This window comes from Muscardinus avellanarius (genome assembly GCF_963383645.1).
Source record: "Muscardinus avellanarius genome assembly, chromosome: 4".
Lineage (NCBI taxonomy): Eukaryota > Metazoa > Chordata > Mammalia > Rodentia > Gliridae > Muscardinus > Muscardinus avellanarius.
In genome coordinates, this window is record NC_137789.1 from 128,033,914 (window position 1) to 128,048,153 (window position 14,240).

General features: G+C 37.3%; 1 protein-coding gene across 1 annotated transcript in view; it reads left to right on the plus strand.

Annotated features, from left to right (window-relative positions):
* The window catches only part of LOC308261937 (uncharacterized protein), a gene marked incomplete at both ends in the record, with an annotated part of 85,352 nt that extends 80,926 nt beyond the window's left edge, over positions 1–4,426 (plus strand). Inside the window, 2 exons of the mRNA XM_080694124.1 lie at positions 2,490–2,631; positions 4,245–4,426. Coding sequence (XP_080550250.1) covers positions 2,490–2,631; positions 4,245–4,426 — 324 coding nt within the window. The remainder of the gene's footprint in view (positions 1–2,489; positions 2,632–4,244) is intronic.
* Positions 4,427–14,240: the final 9,814 nt, after the last annotated feature.

The window sequence follows — 14,240 nt, forward strand, 5'->3', positions numbered from 1 at the left end:
TCCTAAATTTATGACATGATTCCAAACCTCCAACAAGACAAGATGAGGGTAGTGCAAAAATCTTACATGGGGCTGCTTGATAAATTCTGTACTTTTCCAGAAGGGAGAGAGAGAGAGAGAGAGAGAGAGAGAGAGAGAGAGAGAGAGAGAGAGAGAGAGAGAGAGAGAGAGAGAGAGAGGAAATGAATTGTATTGGGGATTGAACCCAGGGGTATGGTATTCTATCTCCAACCTAAACTGCAGACCCTTTTCTCTTTTGTTTTTGAAACAGGGTCTTGTTAGGTGGCCGAGAGTCTCACTAAGTTTCTGAGTCTTGCTAAGTTCTTGTCTTCAGCCTTCCAAATACTGAGATTACGGGCATGGGCCATTATATCTAGGTTCTATAAATTTTATCTGACAGTGTCAGTCTTCCAAATTTATACTGCCTTATTAATATTGTTTTGGTTATTCTAGTGCTTACATTTTCAAATGTATGTTAAAGTTTCAATCTGTCAATTTCCCAAATATAAGTCTAATTTTTTATAGCAACAGTAAATCTGTAAGCAAATTTGGAAAGAATTGATATCTTGATGATTATTTTCAGTTCATGAATAAACTTAATGCTCCATTTGATTCAGAGTTTATGGCTTTTTTGGTAATGTTTGGTGTTCAGTGCAGTGACTTCTAAATATCTTTAGAAGAGATTTAGGGTTTTCAGAATAATGAACTTTTTTGTTGATATTATGATTTTTATGATGCTTTGATATTTCTTGATACCTGGTACATTGAAATAGAGTTGATTTAATCATTCTGTTGATCTTATGTTTAGTAACATGGTGAAAAAGACTTTATTATAAATGATTTAAATGTATATTTGTTAAGAACTTAATTGTACATTTACTGCTCTCTGCATACTAGTTTTTATGTCTTGTCTCTGGTTTCAACACCTTTAGAAAGATAGTGGTATGGTCAGATAATATGGTGGATCCATTCTCAGTTTTCTAAGGTATCTCGACACAACAATCTCCATAGTGGCTGAACTAGTTTGCAATTTCACCAACAGTGTAGAAAAGTTCCTATTTCCCCACAGCCTTGCCAACATTTATTGTTATTTGACTTCTTTTACAATTGCCATTCTCACAGGAATAATTTAAAAGACAAAATTTTGAAACTTTTATATGATAAAATTAGGTTAAAAATTTTCTTACTTTTGCCTTTAAAAATCTTTAAATATACATATAATTAAAGTGTGTTTATAACTACTATAAGGTCTCTATGTCTGTCTGCATACTCCTCTGTCTTTTAGGGTGCATGTCCAAAACCAAGGATATTATTCCTGCTTAGTAGTAATTATATGCACACTTAGGAGTTCATATTAATTCAACAATATTATAGAGTTTATGGTTAAAATTTTCCAATATTTACAAATACTTTATAACTATTCTTTTGTAATTCAGTATGTGGTTTCTTGTCACTTTGGTCTTTTTGTGTGTGTGGTACTGGGGATGGAACCCAGGGCATTATACTTCCAAGCTACACCCCTAGCCCTATTTTTTAGTATTTTTTATTTTTGAAATAGGGTTTCACTGAGTTGTGAAGGGCCTCACTAAGTATCTGAGGCTGTCCATGAACTGTGATCCTCCAGTCTCAGCCTCCCTAATGCTGGGATTACAAGCATGTGCCACCAGGACCAGCAGATGCAATCAGAAGCTGTTCTCCCTCTTCAATATGGCTTGGCCATATTGAAGAGTTCAGGACAGCAGTCATTTTAAATGCTCTCCTGACAGGATTTGTGTGATTATCTACTACAGATTAGGTTCCAGTTGTGAATTTTTTTTTCTTTTTTTTTTGTACTGGGGTTCCTGGAAGCCCTTCTACATCCGGGCTACACTCCCAGACCTATTTTTTATATTTTTTATTTGGAAACAGGGTCTCTTAAGCCAGCATGGCTGGCTTCGAACCTGCATGATTCTCCTGTCTCCACCTCCCAAGCGCGGGGATTACAAGCGTGCACCACTATGCCCGGTTCCAGTTGTGAATTTGCTAAGAAACCAGTATCAGAGCCATGTATAAACAAATTAACCACTTTAGTGGGGAGGGATTATGGAAATCACCCATGTCATTGTTGTTTACAGACATTTCACCTTCAAACAGAGCCTTCCATAGAAAACTATGCTTTACATGAGCTGTGTGAAAACTGCAGAGGTGAAATAGAGCAGCAGGTGATGACTGACACTAGTGTCCAAGCTTGATGATTAGGAGAGCAGATTCAGAAGGATCAAGGTAGCCCTGTCCTCAGTACTTGAGATGATACTGAAGGCACTTAGCAAGTTCAGTTTCACTGACTTCAGTCATTGCTGTTTGACACTTGACCTTTCTGCCTGGAAATGTCACTCTTCTTTTTCAGATTTGGTTTCCCTTCTAAAGACAAGACTGAACTAAGTTACTTCCATTAGAACTTCTATCTCAGTGACTTCTCTATAACTTGGTTTATTTGTGTCTGTTCCTAGGGTACAGATATATTACTATCCCTATCTTCTGTGCTTCAAGACAACAAGGAATTCCCCAACCCAGAGACATTTGACCCTGGACACTTTCTAGATGAGAGTGGAAATTTTAAGAAGAGTGACTACTTTATGTCTTTCTCAGCAGGTAGGAGAAGCTTATTTCCCTATGTGTTCTAGGGGAGAAGATGCCTTTTGGGTCAGTTGTTTCTTACATGATCTGGAGCTGGTAGATTTTTCCATTGTAAGCGATGAGAAGCAACACTCCCAATGCCCATGAAATTTTCCTGATCATGATGTATTCTCAGTTTGGGGCCAGAATTGTGGCATTTTGCTTTGTTGACACAGTTCTTCCAAAGTTATAAAGCTAGGATATTAGTCATCTTTATTCCTCATTTAGATATATTATGGAGGTCCCAATGATCTCTTTTTAAAAATAAAACTCATTTGAACTTTCCCACCATAAAAAGGTGAACTCACTGCACAGCTTGAGGGAATAAATGCCTGTATGCAACGTTGCTCACACTTCAGGCTGAGCTATGAAGGTTCAAGTCTGCAAAGGCCCAGAACAGCACTAAAGCCCACCCACCCAGTTAGACAACTGAATAAACACTTCACGAGATTCAGTGAGTTGAATGTTATAAGAGAGAAAAGCACAGATTGCTTGGGTTGGAAGAGTCATGTGTCTCTCATATCCCACTATGAAGCACATATATAAATCATACTTAAGTTGTGTCAAATGGGACAGAAACATTGGAAAGGAAAGGAAGAAGAGTTATTGTATATGGGCTCTGGTATCACATGATCAAGAAATTGGTTCACAGTCAAGAATGTCAGCTAAGCCCACTTAATAACCATGGGGTCATAAAAACAGTGCATGTGTGCAGGGTACCCTGAAATGATCACAGAGCCCCCTGTTCTTCCTCCAGCCATGGGCGTGTGTTTTTCATGTCAGATCTCCACACAGGCAATGTGAGTGTGGAGTTTCTCACCATGAAATCTCCTTCTGTATCTTCGATTTCTTATATATGACACTGTAGATACAATGCTGATGAGGACAAACACTCAAGTTCACATTACTGCAAAAACAAAAGATAAGTAAATTAACAGAAAATTTATGACTTCAGGAGATTTATTCTTCTTTAAAAATATGACTGTGATGTGCAGGAAAACTAGTGAGGTCAATCTACTTTGCTTGAAGAGGAGTCATACAGAGTGGAAAGTGGAAACAAAATTTGACCTGGGTCAAATATTGTATATGAAAAGTGCATCTTTGGCAAATAGCATAGCAGGACATAACACTTCAAACTTTAGAGTGTTTCAGATTGATAAAATCTGTGAACACAGGGTGTGAAAGATGGAATAAAATTTTATGGAGCAGTAGACTGAGGACAGGAAGCATAGGCAGGGTAGATGTGTTTGAGGAAAAGTACCAACTGGAACTTGAAATGATCAAGATTAATGTTTAATGACGGAATACTTAGCAAAGTGTTTGCATGAACTTGGATTTGCACAAATTGATAATATGTTTAATAAATAACCTGCTATATATAGAAAAGCCCTTTTCTTCATTCATTTCCCCATGTAATTGTCTGTTTATTCTTGTACTCCTCCATGCATCCATCCGTCCACCCTTCCATCCATTCATTCATCAAAGAATTACTGTGCATTCTCAGTGTGCCAGGGAGACACACACTGCTTGCCATGGTCACAGTTGCACACAAATAGTAACTAAATTCTTTTTTGTATTATTATTTTTAGGAAAACGTATATGTGTGGGAGAGGGACTGGCACGCATGGAGCTGTTTTTATTCCTTACCACCATTTTACAGAACTTTAAACTGAAATCTCTGGTTGACCCAAAGGATCTTGATACCAGCCCAGTCAACAATGGACTTCTTTCATTGCCACCATCATACCAGGTCTGCTTCGTTCCTGTCTAAAGAAGAGCAGACTGTCTGGCTGCTGTTGTGCCGCTGTCTGCAATCTTCTTTGGAACATCGTCCACCTCCTTCCCGAATCAGAGATGCCTTCTCTGAACTGTTCTGTCACATCATCCTAATCGCTGAAGATGGAGAGAACAGCCTTCCTCCTTCAGGAGAGTTGTCTGGTTCGCTGCACAAATATGCCTTTCATTCTTCATGCTTGATGTCACTGGTGTCGACCTACCTATGTGCGAATACTTACCTAATGCTGAGCTATTAATAGATTACCACTTTCAAACACCACAATCTTTACATTTTCACAACTGAGATCTTAATAATAAACATGATTGATTCTAACCCATTTTCAGACCTTCATTTTTAAGCATAATTCATATTATAAAGAAAAGAAATACCTAAAAGGACATTCTTATCCTAATACTGATAAGCACAGAGATTGTAAAGGTTTGAAAGAGGGTAGATGAGGTCTTTAGCTGCTTGTCAGCCAGAGTTACGGAAGGTATGGATTTGTTCCAGGAAAACAATTGCTCCAATTTGTAGAAAAATATTTTAAGGATCACTCAGATGGAGGAATAAACATTAAGGTTAGAATTCATGTCCCTGCTGAGAAGGAACTTAGCTCATTACCCTTTCTAATCTTGTCTTCCAGAGAAAGCTGCTTTTTCAGTCAATTTAAGGTAATAAAATAGTGCCTAGATGCACACGTGTCTGCACATGCATGGGTGCGTTGCTATATATTCTAACATAACATATCCTAAACACAAATTTGATGTAATTAATGGTACATTAAAAAAAATAACTGGGCTTATCATACATAAGTTTTGCACAAATTCATCTTTTTCTACTAAGTAGCATGTTAGGAAAACAAGGTAATAGGATAATATAAAGTGATTTTAAAGCAACTAATATTTATTTTTAGTAATTAATGTTTAAAAATTATATAGTTTGTGGGATATTATGTAATACTCTGATATATGCATGCATTGTATACTTTTTAATTCAGGTTACTCATCTTTGAAAATATTTTTTACTTCTTTTTGATGAAAGCGTTTAACACTCTTTCTTCTAGATTTTTGAAATATACAGTACATTATCATTATGAGTAAACACCCTACTGTGGAGTAGCATACCAGAACTTTGTACAACTATCTATGTGAAGATTAGAACTATTGGTCAATCATTTTCTTCCCTTCCTTCAGTCTACTCTCCCCAGTGTCTAGTCACCTCTATTGTACTCTCAATTTCTATGAGATCACCTTTAATATATATATATATGTATATATATATATTTAGTATATATATGTATATATATACACACACATATTTGATATATATATATATATATATATATATATATGATATATTTTACGTGAATAAGACAACCATACATATGCTTTCTGCTCTTATCCCTATTGAAAATGATATGATTTCACTTTTCATGTCTGAATAGTATTTCATTCTATACAAGTAACATATTTTCTTCATCCTTTTTTTGTGTGTGTGGGTCTGGGGATGGAACCCAGGGGCATTTGACCTATGAGCTACACCCCCTGCTCTATTTTTTATTCTTTATTTTGAGACAGGGTCTCACTGAGTTGTGGAGGGCCTCACTAAGTAGCTGAGGCTGTCTGTGAACTTTGATCCCCCAGTCTCAGCCTCCCGAATGCTGGGATTACAAGTGTGCACCACCACGCCCGGCTTCTTTTCTTCTCCTTCTCCTTCTCCTTCTCCTCCTTCTCCTTCTCCTTCTCCTTCTCCTCCTCCTCCTCCTCCTCCTCCTCCTCCTCCTCCTCCTCCTTCTCCTTCTCCTCCTCCTCCTTCTTCTTCTCCTTCTTCTTCTTCTTCTTCTTCTTCTTCTTCTTCTTCTTCTTCTTCTTCTTCTTCTTCTTCTTCTTCTTCTTCTTCTTTCTTCTTCTTCTTCTTTTTGGTGGTATGGGGTTCCTAGAAGCCCTTCTACCTCTGGGCTACACTCCCAGACCTATTTTATTTTGGAAACAGGGTCTCTTAAGTGCTGGATCCAGCCGGCAAAAGTACGGGTTCCAAAGAGAGGAGTGAGGATGAAATAATATAACTCTTAATAATTAAATTCCAAATATTATTTATTCCTAAGCATGGAAGGATCGCCAGTCAACTCCCAGGTTGATATCTCTACTGGCTGACACTGGGGCTTCTTCTCTTGTTTTATTTATAGTTTTTAGCTTTAGGTTACCCTGGAGGGAAAAATTCCAAAGTCCGGGCAGGTCAAACAATACCCTGTGGTCACAAACATTACAAACCTAGCCTTAGCTCAGACAGAACAATAGCGTCATTAGCATTAGTAACCTTGAAGCTTCCATGGCTCCAAACCTTGTTGACTCTGGGCGGAGGACAGTCAGAAGTATGCTTTTAGTAAAGATAAGGGGAAGACCTTAATGGCTCCCCACACTCAAGCCAGCTGCGGCTGGCTTTGAACCTGCATGATCCTCCTGACTCCATCTCCCAAGCGCGGGGATTACATGCGTGTGCCACCATGCTCGGTCCATGCCCAAATTCTTCATCCATTTCTAAGGTAATGAGCACTTAGCTGTTTGCAACTCATGGATACTGTGAAAAATGCTTCAATAAGCATGACAGTGCAGGTGCCTCTTTGAAATACTGATTTAAATTCCATTGGAATAGTGGGTTTGCTAGATCATACTCCAGTTCTATTTTTACTTTTAGGGGACCCTCCATGTGTTTACCACAATGAGTACTATATAAAATGCCCACCAACAGTTTACAAGGGCACCTTTTTCTGCACATCCTAGCAAGGATTATATTTATTGCCTTTTTGACAAACTCCATTCTTACTGGGGTGAGCTAATTTCTCCTTGTGGCTTTGATGAATAATTCTCTGATGATTGCTGATGTTGACACTTTTTCATCACTGCTATTTTGGTCTTAGATGGGGTTTTATAGCCAGGTTTGATGCAAGTGCACCATTTTTGTACTGTTGTAGTTTCGACATTAGAGGAAGAATCCTATGCAGGCTTTCCTGTTCTTCCCTCAACAGAGGAATTCTGCTCTTCCCCACAATGCCAGAGTTTTGATAAAGGTAATGGTGGTAGTGCCTTTGTTGCCTATTTATTGTGGTTCCAAACTCTCAATATGTAGGTACCAGCCAAGGGGTGAGGATCTTGTTGCTCTCCTTGGTACTTTTTGTTTGTTTGTTTGTTTGTTTGTTTGGTGGTATTGGGGTTCTTGGAAACCCTTCTACCTCTGGGCTATACTCCCAGACCTATTTTTATATTTTTTTAAAATTTGGGAACAGGGTCTCTTAAGCCAGTGAGGCTGGCTTCGAACCAGTGCGATCCTCCTGTCTCTGCCTTCCAAGTTCAGGGATTACAAGCGTGAGCCACCATGCCCAGCTGGTATGGGGTTTTATCAGGGCAGGCCTGGCACTGGTTTTAACATGACAAAGAAGGTCATATTTTACTGGTAAAAGGATTAATCCAGCAAGAGGAAATAACAATAATCAACATCTATGCCCCAAACATACGTGCAGCTACTTTCAGAAATGAAACTCTTTGTGACATGGAGTCACACATAAATCCCAATACAATAATGCTGGGAGATTTCAACATACTTCTCACAACATTAGACCAATATTCCAGAAAAAAGGTCAGTAAAGATGCCTCAGAACTAAAGAATACCATTAATCAAATAGACCTGATGGACACATACAGAATATTTCACCCAACCACAGCAGAGTTTACATTTTTCTCAGCTGCTCACAGAACCTTCTCCAAAATAGATCACATCCTGGGACACAAAATGGGCACTAGAAAATTAAAAAATGTTACACACTTCCCTGTGTCATTTCAGACCATAATGGAATGAAACTAGAAATCAACTATAAGAAGACCCAGAGAAACAACATAAATATGTGGAGACTGAACACCATACTTCTGAATGAAGAATGGGTCATAGAAGATATAAGAGGTGAAATCAAGAAATTTCTAGAAACAAATGAAAATAAAGATACAACATATCAAAACCTCTGGGACACTTTGAAGGCAGTATTAAGAGGAAAACTTAGAGCACTGAGTGCTCACATAAGAAAAACAGAAAATCTTCAAATAAATAACCTAATGACACACCTCAAAGCCCTTGAAAAACAGGAACAATTGAACCCCAAAGCCAGTAGAAGACAGGAAATTATTAAAATTAGAGCAGAAATTAACAAAATAGAGAATAAAAAGCAATATAGGAAATCAACAAAACCAAAAGTGCGTTTTTTTTTTTTTGTTGTTGTTTTTTTTTTTTTTTTTTTTTTGGTGGTACTGGGGTTCCTGGAAGCCCTTCTACCTCCGGGCTACACTCCCAGACCTATTTTTACATTTTTATTTGGAAACAGGGTCTCCTAAGCCAGCGCGCGGTGCTGGCTTCGAACCTGCGCGATCCTCCTGTTTCTGCCTCCCAAGCGCGGGGATTACAAGTGTGCGCCACCACGCCCGGCAAAAGTGCGTTTTTTAAAAAAATTAACAAGATAGATAAACCAGTAGCCAACCTAACTAAAAAAAGAGAGAATTAACCCAAATTATGAAGATAAGGGATGAAAAAGGAGACATTACTACTGACAGTGTAGAAATCCAGAGGATTATCAGAAACTACTTTGAAAAACTATACTCCAACAAAATGGAAAATCTGGAGGAAAGTGACAACTTTCTATATAAATACAACCTTCCTAAACTGAGTCCAGAAGATATAGAACACTTAAACCAACCAATAACGATCAAAGAAATTGAAACAGCAATAAAGAGCTTACCATCAAAGAAAAGCTCAGGACCAAATCGTTTCCCAAGTGAATTCTATAAAACCTTTCTAGAAGTGCTAACCCCAATACTACTCAAACTATTTCATGAAATAGAAAAAACTGGGACTCTCCCAAATACATTCTCTGAAGCCAACATCACACTAATCCCCAAACTGAATAAAGACAGTTCAAGGAAGGAAAACTACAGGCCTATATTTCTGATGAACTAGGATGCAAAGATATTAAAATACTAGCAACACGCATTCAAAACCACATCAAGAAAATCATACACCATGACCAGGTAGGGTTCATCCCAGGGACTCAAGGCTGGTTCAACATATGAAAATCAATCCATGTAATTCATCATAAACAGAATCAAAGACAAAAATCACATGACCATTTCAATAGATGCTGAAAAGCATTTGATAAAATTCAACATCCTTTATAATAAAAACACTGCAGAGAATAGGAATAGAAGAAACATATCTCAACATCATAAAGGCAATCTACAATAAACCCACTGCCAACATCATATTAAATGGGGAAAAACTTCAAGAATTCCCCCCAAAAACAGGATTGAGACAAGGATGTCCATTATCACCACTACTCTTCAATATAGTACTAGAGACTCTAGCCAGAGCAATAAGGCAAGAAAAGGAAATCAAAGGAGTACAAATAGGAAAAGAAGAACTCAAACTTTCACTATTTGCAGATGACATGGTACTATATTTAGAAAACCCAACAAATTCAACCAAAAGGCTTATAGAACTGATCAACAAATTTGGCAAAGTGCCTGGATACAAAATCAAACTTAAAAAATCAGAAGCTTTCCTGTACACCAACCATAAATCCACTGAAAAAGAAATTCAGAAAACACTTCCACTGAAGATCGCCCACAGAAAAATAAAAACTTAGGAATAAACGTAACCAAGGTGGTAAAAGACCTCTACAAAGAAAATTATAAAACATTGAAAAAAAAATCGAAGAAGATCTTAGAAGATGGAAAGATCTTTCATGTTCATGGATTGGCAGAATAAATATCATTAAAATAACCATGCTCCCAAAAGTGATCTACAGATTCAATACAATGCCCATTAAACTACCAAGATCATTCATCACAGACATAGAAAAATCAGTCCTTACATTTATTTGGAATAACAAAACCCCAGAATAGCCAAATTAGTTCTCAGCAACAAAATCATGCAGGAGGAATCACAATACCTGACTTTAAACTATACTACAAAGCCATTGTAATAAAAACAGAATGGGACTGGCAAAAAAAAAAAAAAAAAAAAAAAAAAAAAACCCAGATACATAGACCAATGGAGCAGAATAGAAGACCCAGAAACAAGTCCACACACTTTCAGCCAGTTGATTTTTGACAAAGGGGCCAAAAACATACACTGGAAAAAAGATAGCCTCTTCAACAAATGGTGTTGGCAAAACTGGTTAACCATATGCAGAAAATTGGAAATTAATCCCACTTTCTCACCCTGCACAAGAGTCAATTCAAGATGGATCAAAGACTTGGAAATCAAACCAGAGACCTTGAAGCTCCTTGAAGAGGGCATAGGTCCAACACTGCAACACATAGGCACAGATAAACACTTTCTCAACAAGATCCCAAAGGCACAACAAATTAAAAGGTGAATCAATACGTGGGATTGCATGAAACTGAAAAGCTTCTGTTCAGCAAAGGAAACTGGCAACAACCTAAACTGAGAGCCAATAGAATGAGAGAAGACTTTTGCTACGTATAGTTCTCATAGAGGACTAATATCTAGAATATACAGAGAACTCAAGAAACTCAACACTAATAACAAAATAGGCAAGCAAACTAAATAGACACTTCATGAAAGAAGAAATTTAAATGGCCAATAAATGCATGAAAAAAATGCTCAACATCACTGGCAATCAGAGAGAAGAAAATCAAAACCACCCTGAGATTTCACCTAACTCCAACTAGAATGGCAATCATTCAAAACACAAACAACAACAAATGCTGGTGAGGATGTGGAGAAGTGGAAACTCTAAAATATTGTTGGTGGGATTGCAAATTAGTGCCACCACTTTGGAAAACAGTATGGAGAATCCTCAGATGAATGGGAACCAATCCACCATTTGATGCAGCAATACCACTTCTGGGTATCTACCCAAAAGAAAGGAAACCAAACAACCAAAGTAATTCATGTGTATCTATGTTCATAGCTGCACAATTCACCATAGCTAAACTGTGGAACCAAGCCAAGATGTCCATCAATAGATGAATGGATTTAAAACTCTGGGATATGTACACAATGGAATTTTACTCAGCCATTAAAAAAACTCAATTACTTTTTTTTCAGGGGAATGGATGGAACTGGAGGACATTATCCTAAGAAGATTAGTCAGTCACAAAAAATAAGAAATAAGATGCTTTCCTTAATATGTGAAAGCGAAGGAGAAATGGATCATAGGAAGAACTCTAGATGAAAAAGAAATTCTATAGAGGAGCAAACAAGACAACCTAAATGAGAGGGGAAGAAGGAAATTCTCTAAAACACACAATGTACTTAAACATATCAAAGCCAACCACTAAGCCAAGCAAGGGAAGGAGGTGTGGCGAGGGAATGGGGTGGGAATTGGGTAGGGGTTAAATTGGTGATGTGTACATGTATGTCTACACAAGTTTTTTTTTCAACCACAATATGATGTATGAATATAATGCACCAATAAGTAATTTTTAAAAAGTAGTAAAGGAAAGAAAATGGATTCCCAGGGAGGACATTTATGTCTTCATAATGATAAGTATAGAGAGGGGGAAAGGGAAGAAGGTAGAAAGCTCTTTGGCTGTTGCCTAGAGTTATTGTATATTTATATTTGAAAGTGAGAAACAATGTCAAGGAAAAACTTCAGTCTAGATGGAGTAATAGCAAGGATCAGCAGAAGGAAGGAATGAACATTGGCTTCATTCTCTGCTTTGGTGTTACTGCTAGTGCAAAATAAATATTTGAGATACTTGTTATATTCTATGTTGTCAATTTTGAATCAAGTATAATTTTTGTTCCCATATTGCTCATTATATGTTCTGAGTATTCTTTTTCTCTCCTTGAACAAGATCAAATGTCCCTGGAACACCTCACTCAGTTCCAATATTCATAAATGTGATGGTAAGTTGATGATGTGGACCTGAAATCATTACCCTCATTTTATCACCAGAATACCCACCACTGAATGCCTAATACTCATAAAATGCTAGTAATTACTTCTCTTTCCTTATGCCTTTCATTGTATGAAATAAATTCATGCATGCTTCTATGACTCTGAATCTTATTATGTTGTATTGCGATGCTCCAAAGAGGTTGAAAAAAGAGGTAACATCACTCATTAGCTAAGTTTATCTTCCAGAAGAAGACACTTGGTTATACACTTTAATATATCAGAGCCTAGATGAGCATACACACCAGTGCACACTCGAGTGTATAGTGAGACATTTGTTCAGAATACAGATCCTATATATTAACATAGGCTACATATACACATATATGAGGAATTGACATGGATTTTTATAAAGCTTGGCTCATGCTGCATGTGCTTTCTACAATTTACTTTTTTTTCTATGAAATAATATACCAGAAAAACCCTTAGGTTAATAGAAATATTATAAATGATTTTACAGAAACAGGGGAAGAAATGAAAGTGGTCATTAAACAAGAAAAAAGCTTAACTATAAAATGGGCAAATTAAAACTGCATCATGTACCTTTTATCTTCTTGATTAGAGCATAGAAATACTTTATTGGTAGTGTTGGCAAATATAAGAGCAAACAGGTTGTTCTTTACATTGGCACACAGATCCTCTAGAAGTTCTGCTCTAAGTATCATACAGAAACTATAATTTCCCTGATATTACAACTATTATATTGGTCCCTGTATGGTGTGATCTGGATGACCATGATGTCCACACTACCTTCAATCAAGTGAGGCCATCATGCAGGAACTATAGCCCTGGTATGTACAACTTCCTGCCTTCCACCAGCCTCCCTACCACTCAGTTCCCATGACCAGCCTTTATTTAAATCAACTGCCCTGTATAAAGGGCCAGAAACATCTTCTCTGACTTATCATGGTGGTATGGAAAATGATGTATCTGGGAAGCATGTTTTGATATTTCACATCATTCTGGAAGCTTCCTAATTTTCCTTAAAGAAATATGGACAGGCTCAACAAATTAATTTTTTTCACTTATATTAACTACACAGTACAATTTAATGATAATTAATTAATGTTTATTTAATATGACTAGTCTGAAAGTCACAAAACAAAGACCCAGCACACACATTGCAGTTATGAAGATCCAATATCCAAGACAGATGATCATGATTAGAAGAAAAGCAGATTCTTTGATCATTGTGGGGTATCTTGCCACCTGTGCAATGCTTCCATGACTCTTGACTATCTGGCTTTTTTTTTTTAAGTACTGGTTATTAAACCCAAGGGGTATATTACCTCTGAGCTGAAACCCAACCATATTTATTTATTTATTTGTTTGTTTGTTTGTTTATTTAGAAACAGGGTCTCCTTAGGTTACTGAGACTAACACTACATTTCTGTGCCTTATGTTAAACTTGCAGTCTTCCTGTCTCAGCCTCCCAGATACTGAAATCAAAGGCATGTGTTATCACATCCAGTGATCTGGTCATTTTTAACATTCATGACTGAAAACAAATGTCCTTCTCCTATAGTTTTGCTCCTTAAAAAAGTACCCTGCCTTTTCTTCTTCCCTTTCCTCATTCTCATTTTGAGACAGCTCAAGTGTCATTTATACTATTAGAATGTTGCTTACTCCATTTTATGCCTCAAGTAAGATGACAGGGAAGAAGCTGGCAATCTCTTACCTATAAGCACCTCTGCTCCAAGTATCTGTGCTTGCCTCCTTCATAGGATTAGTCATACAATACATAAGCCACTCATCTGCTTCCCTTGGTGGTGAGCTACAAAACAAAGAACTCCAATAATACTGAAGAGTGAGATGCCTTTCATGTGGTAGGTAAGGAAAGTC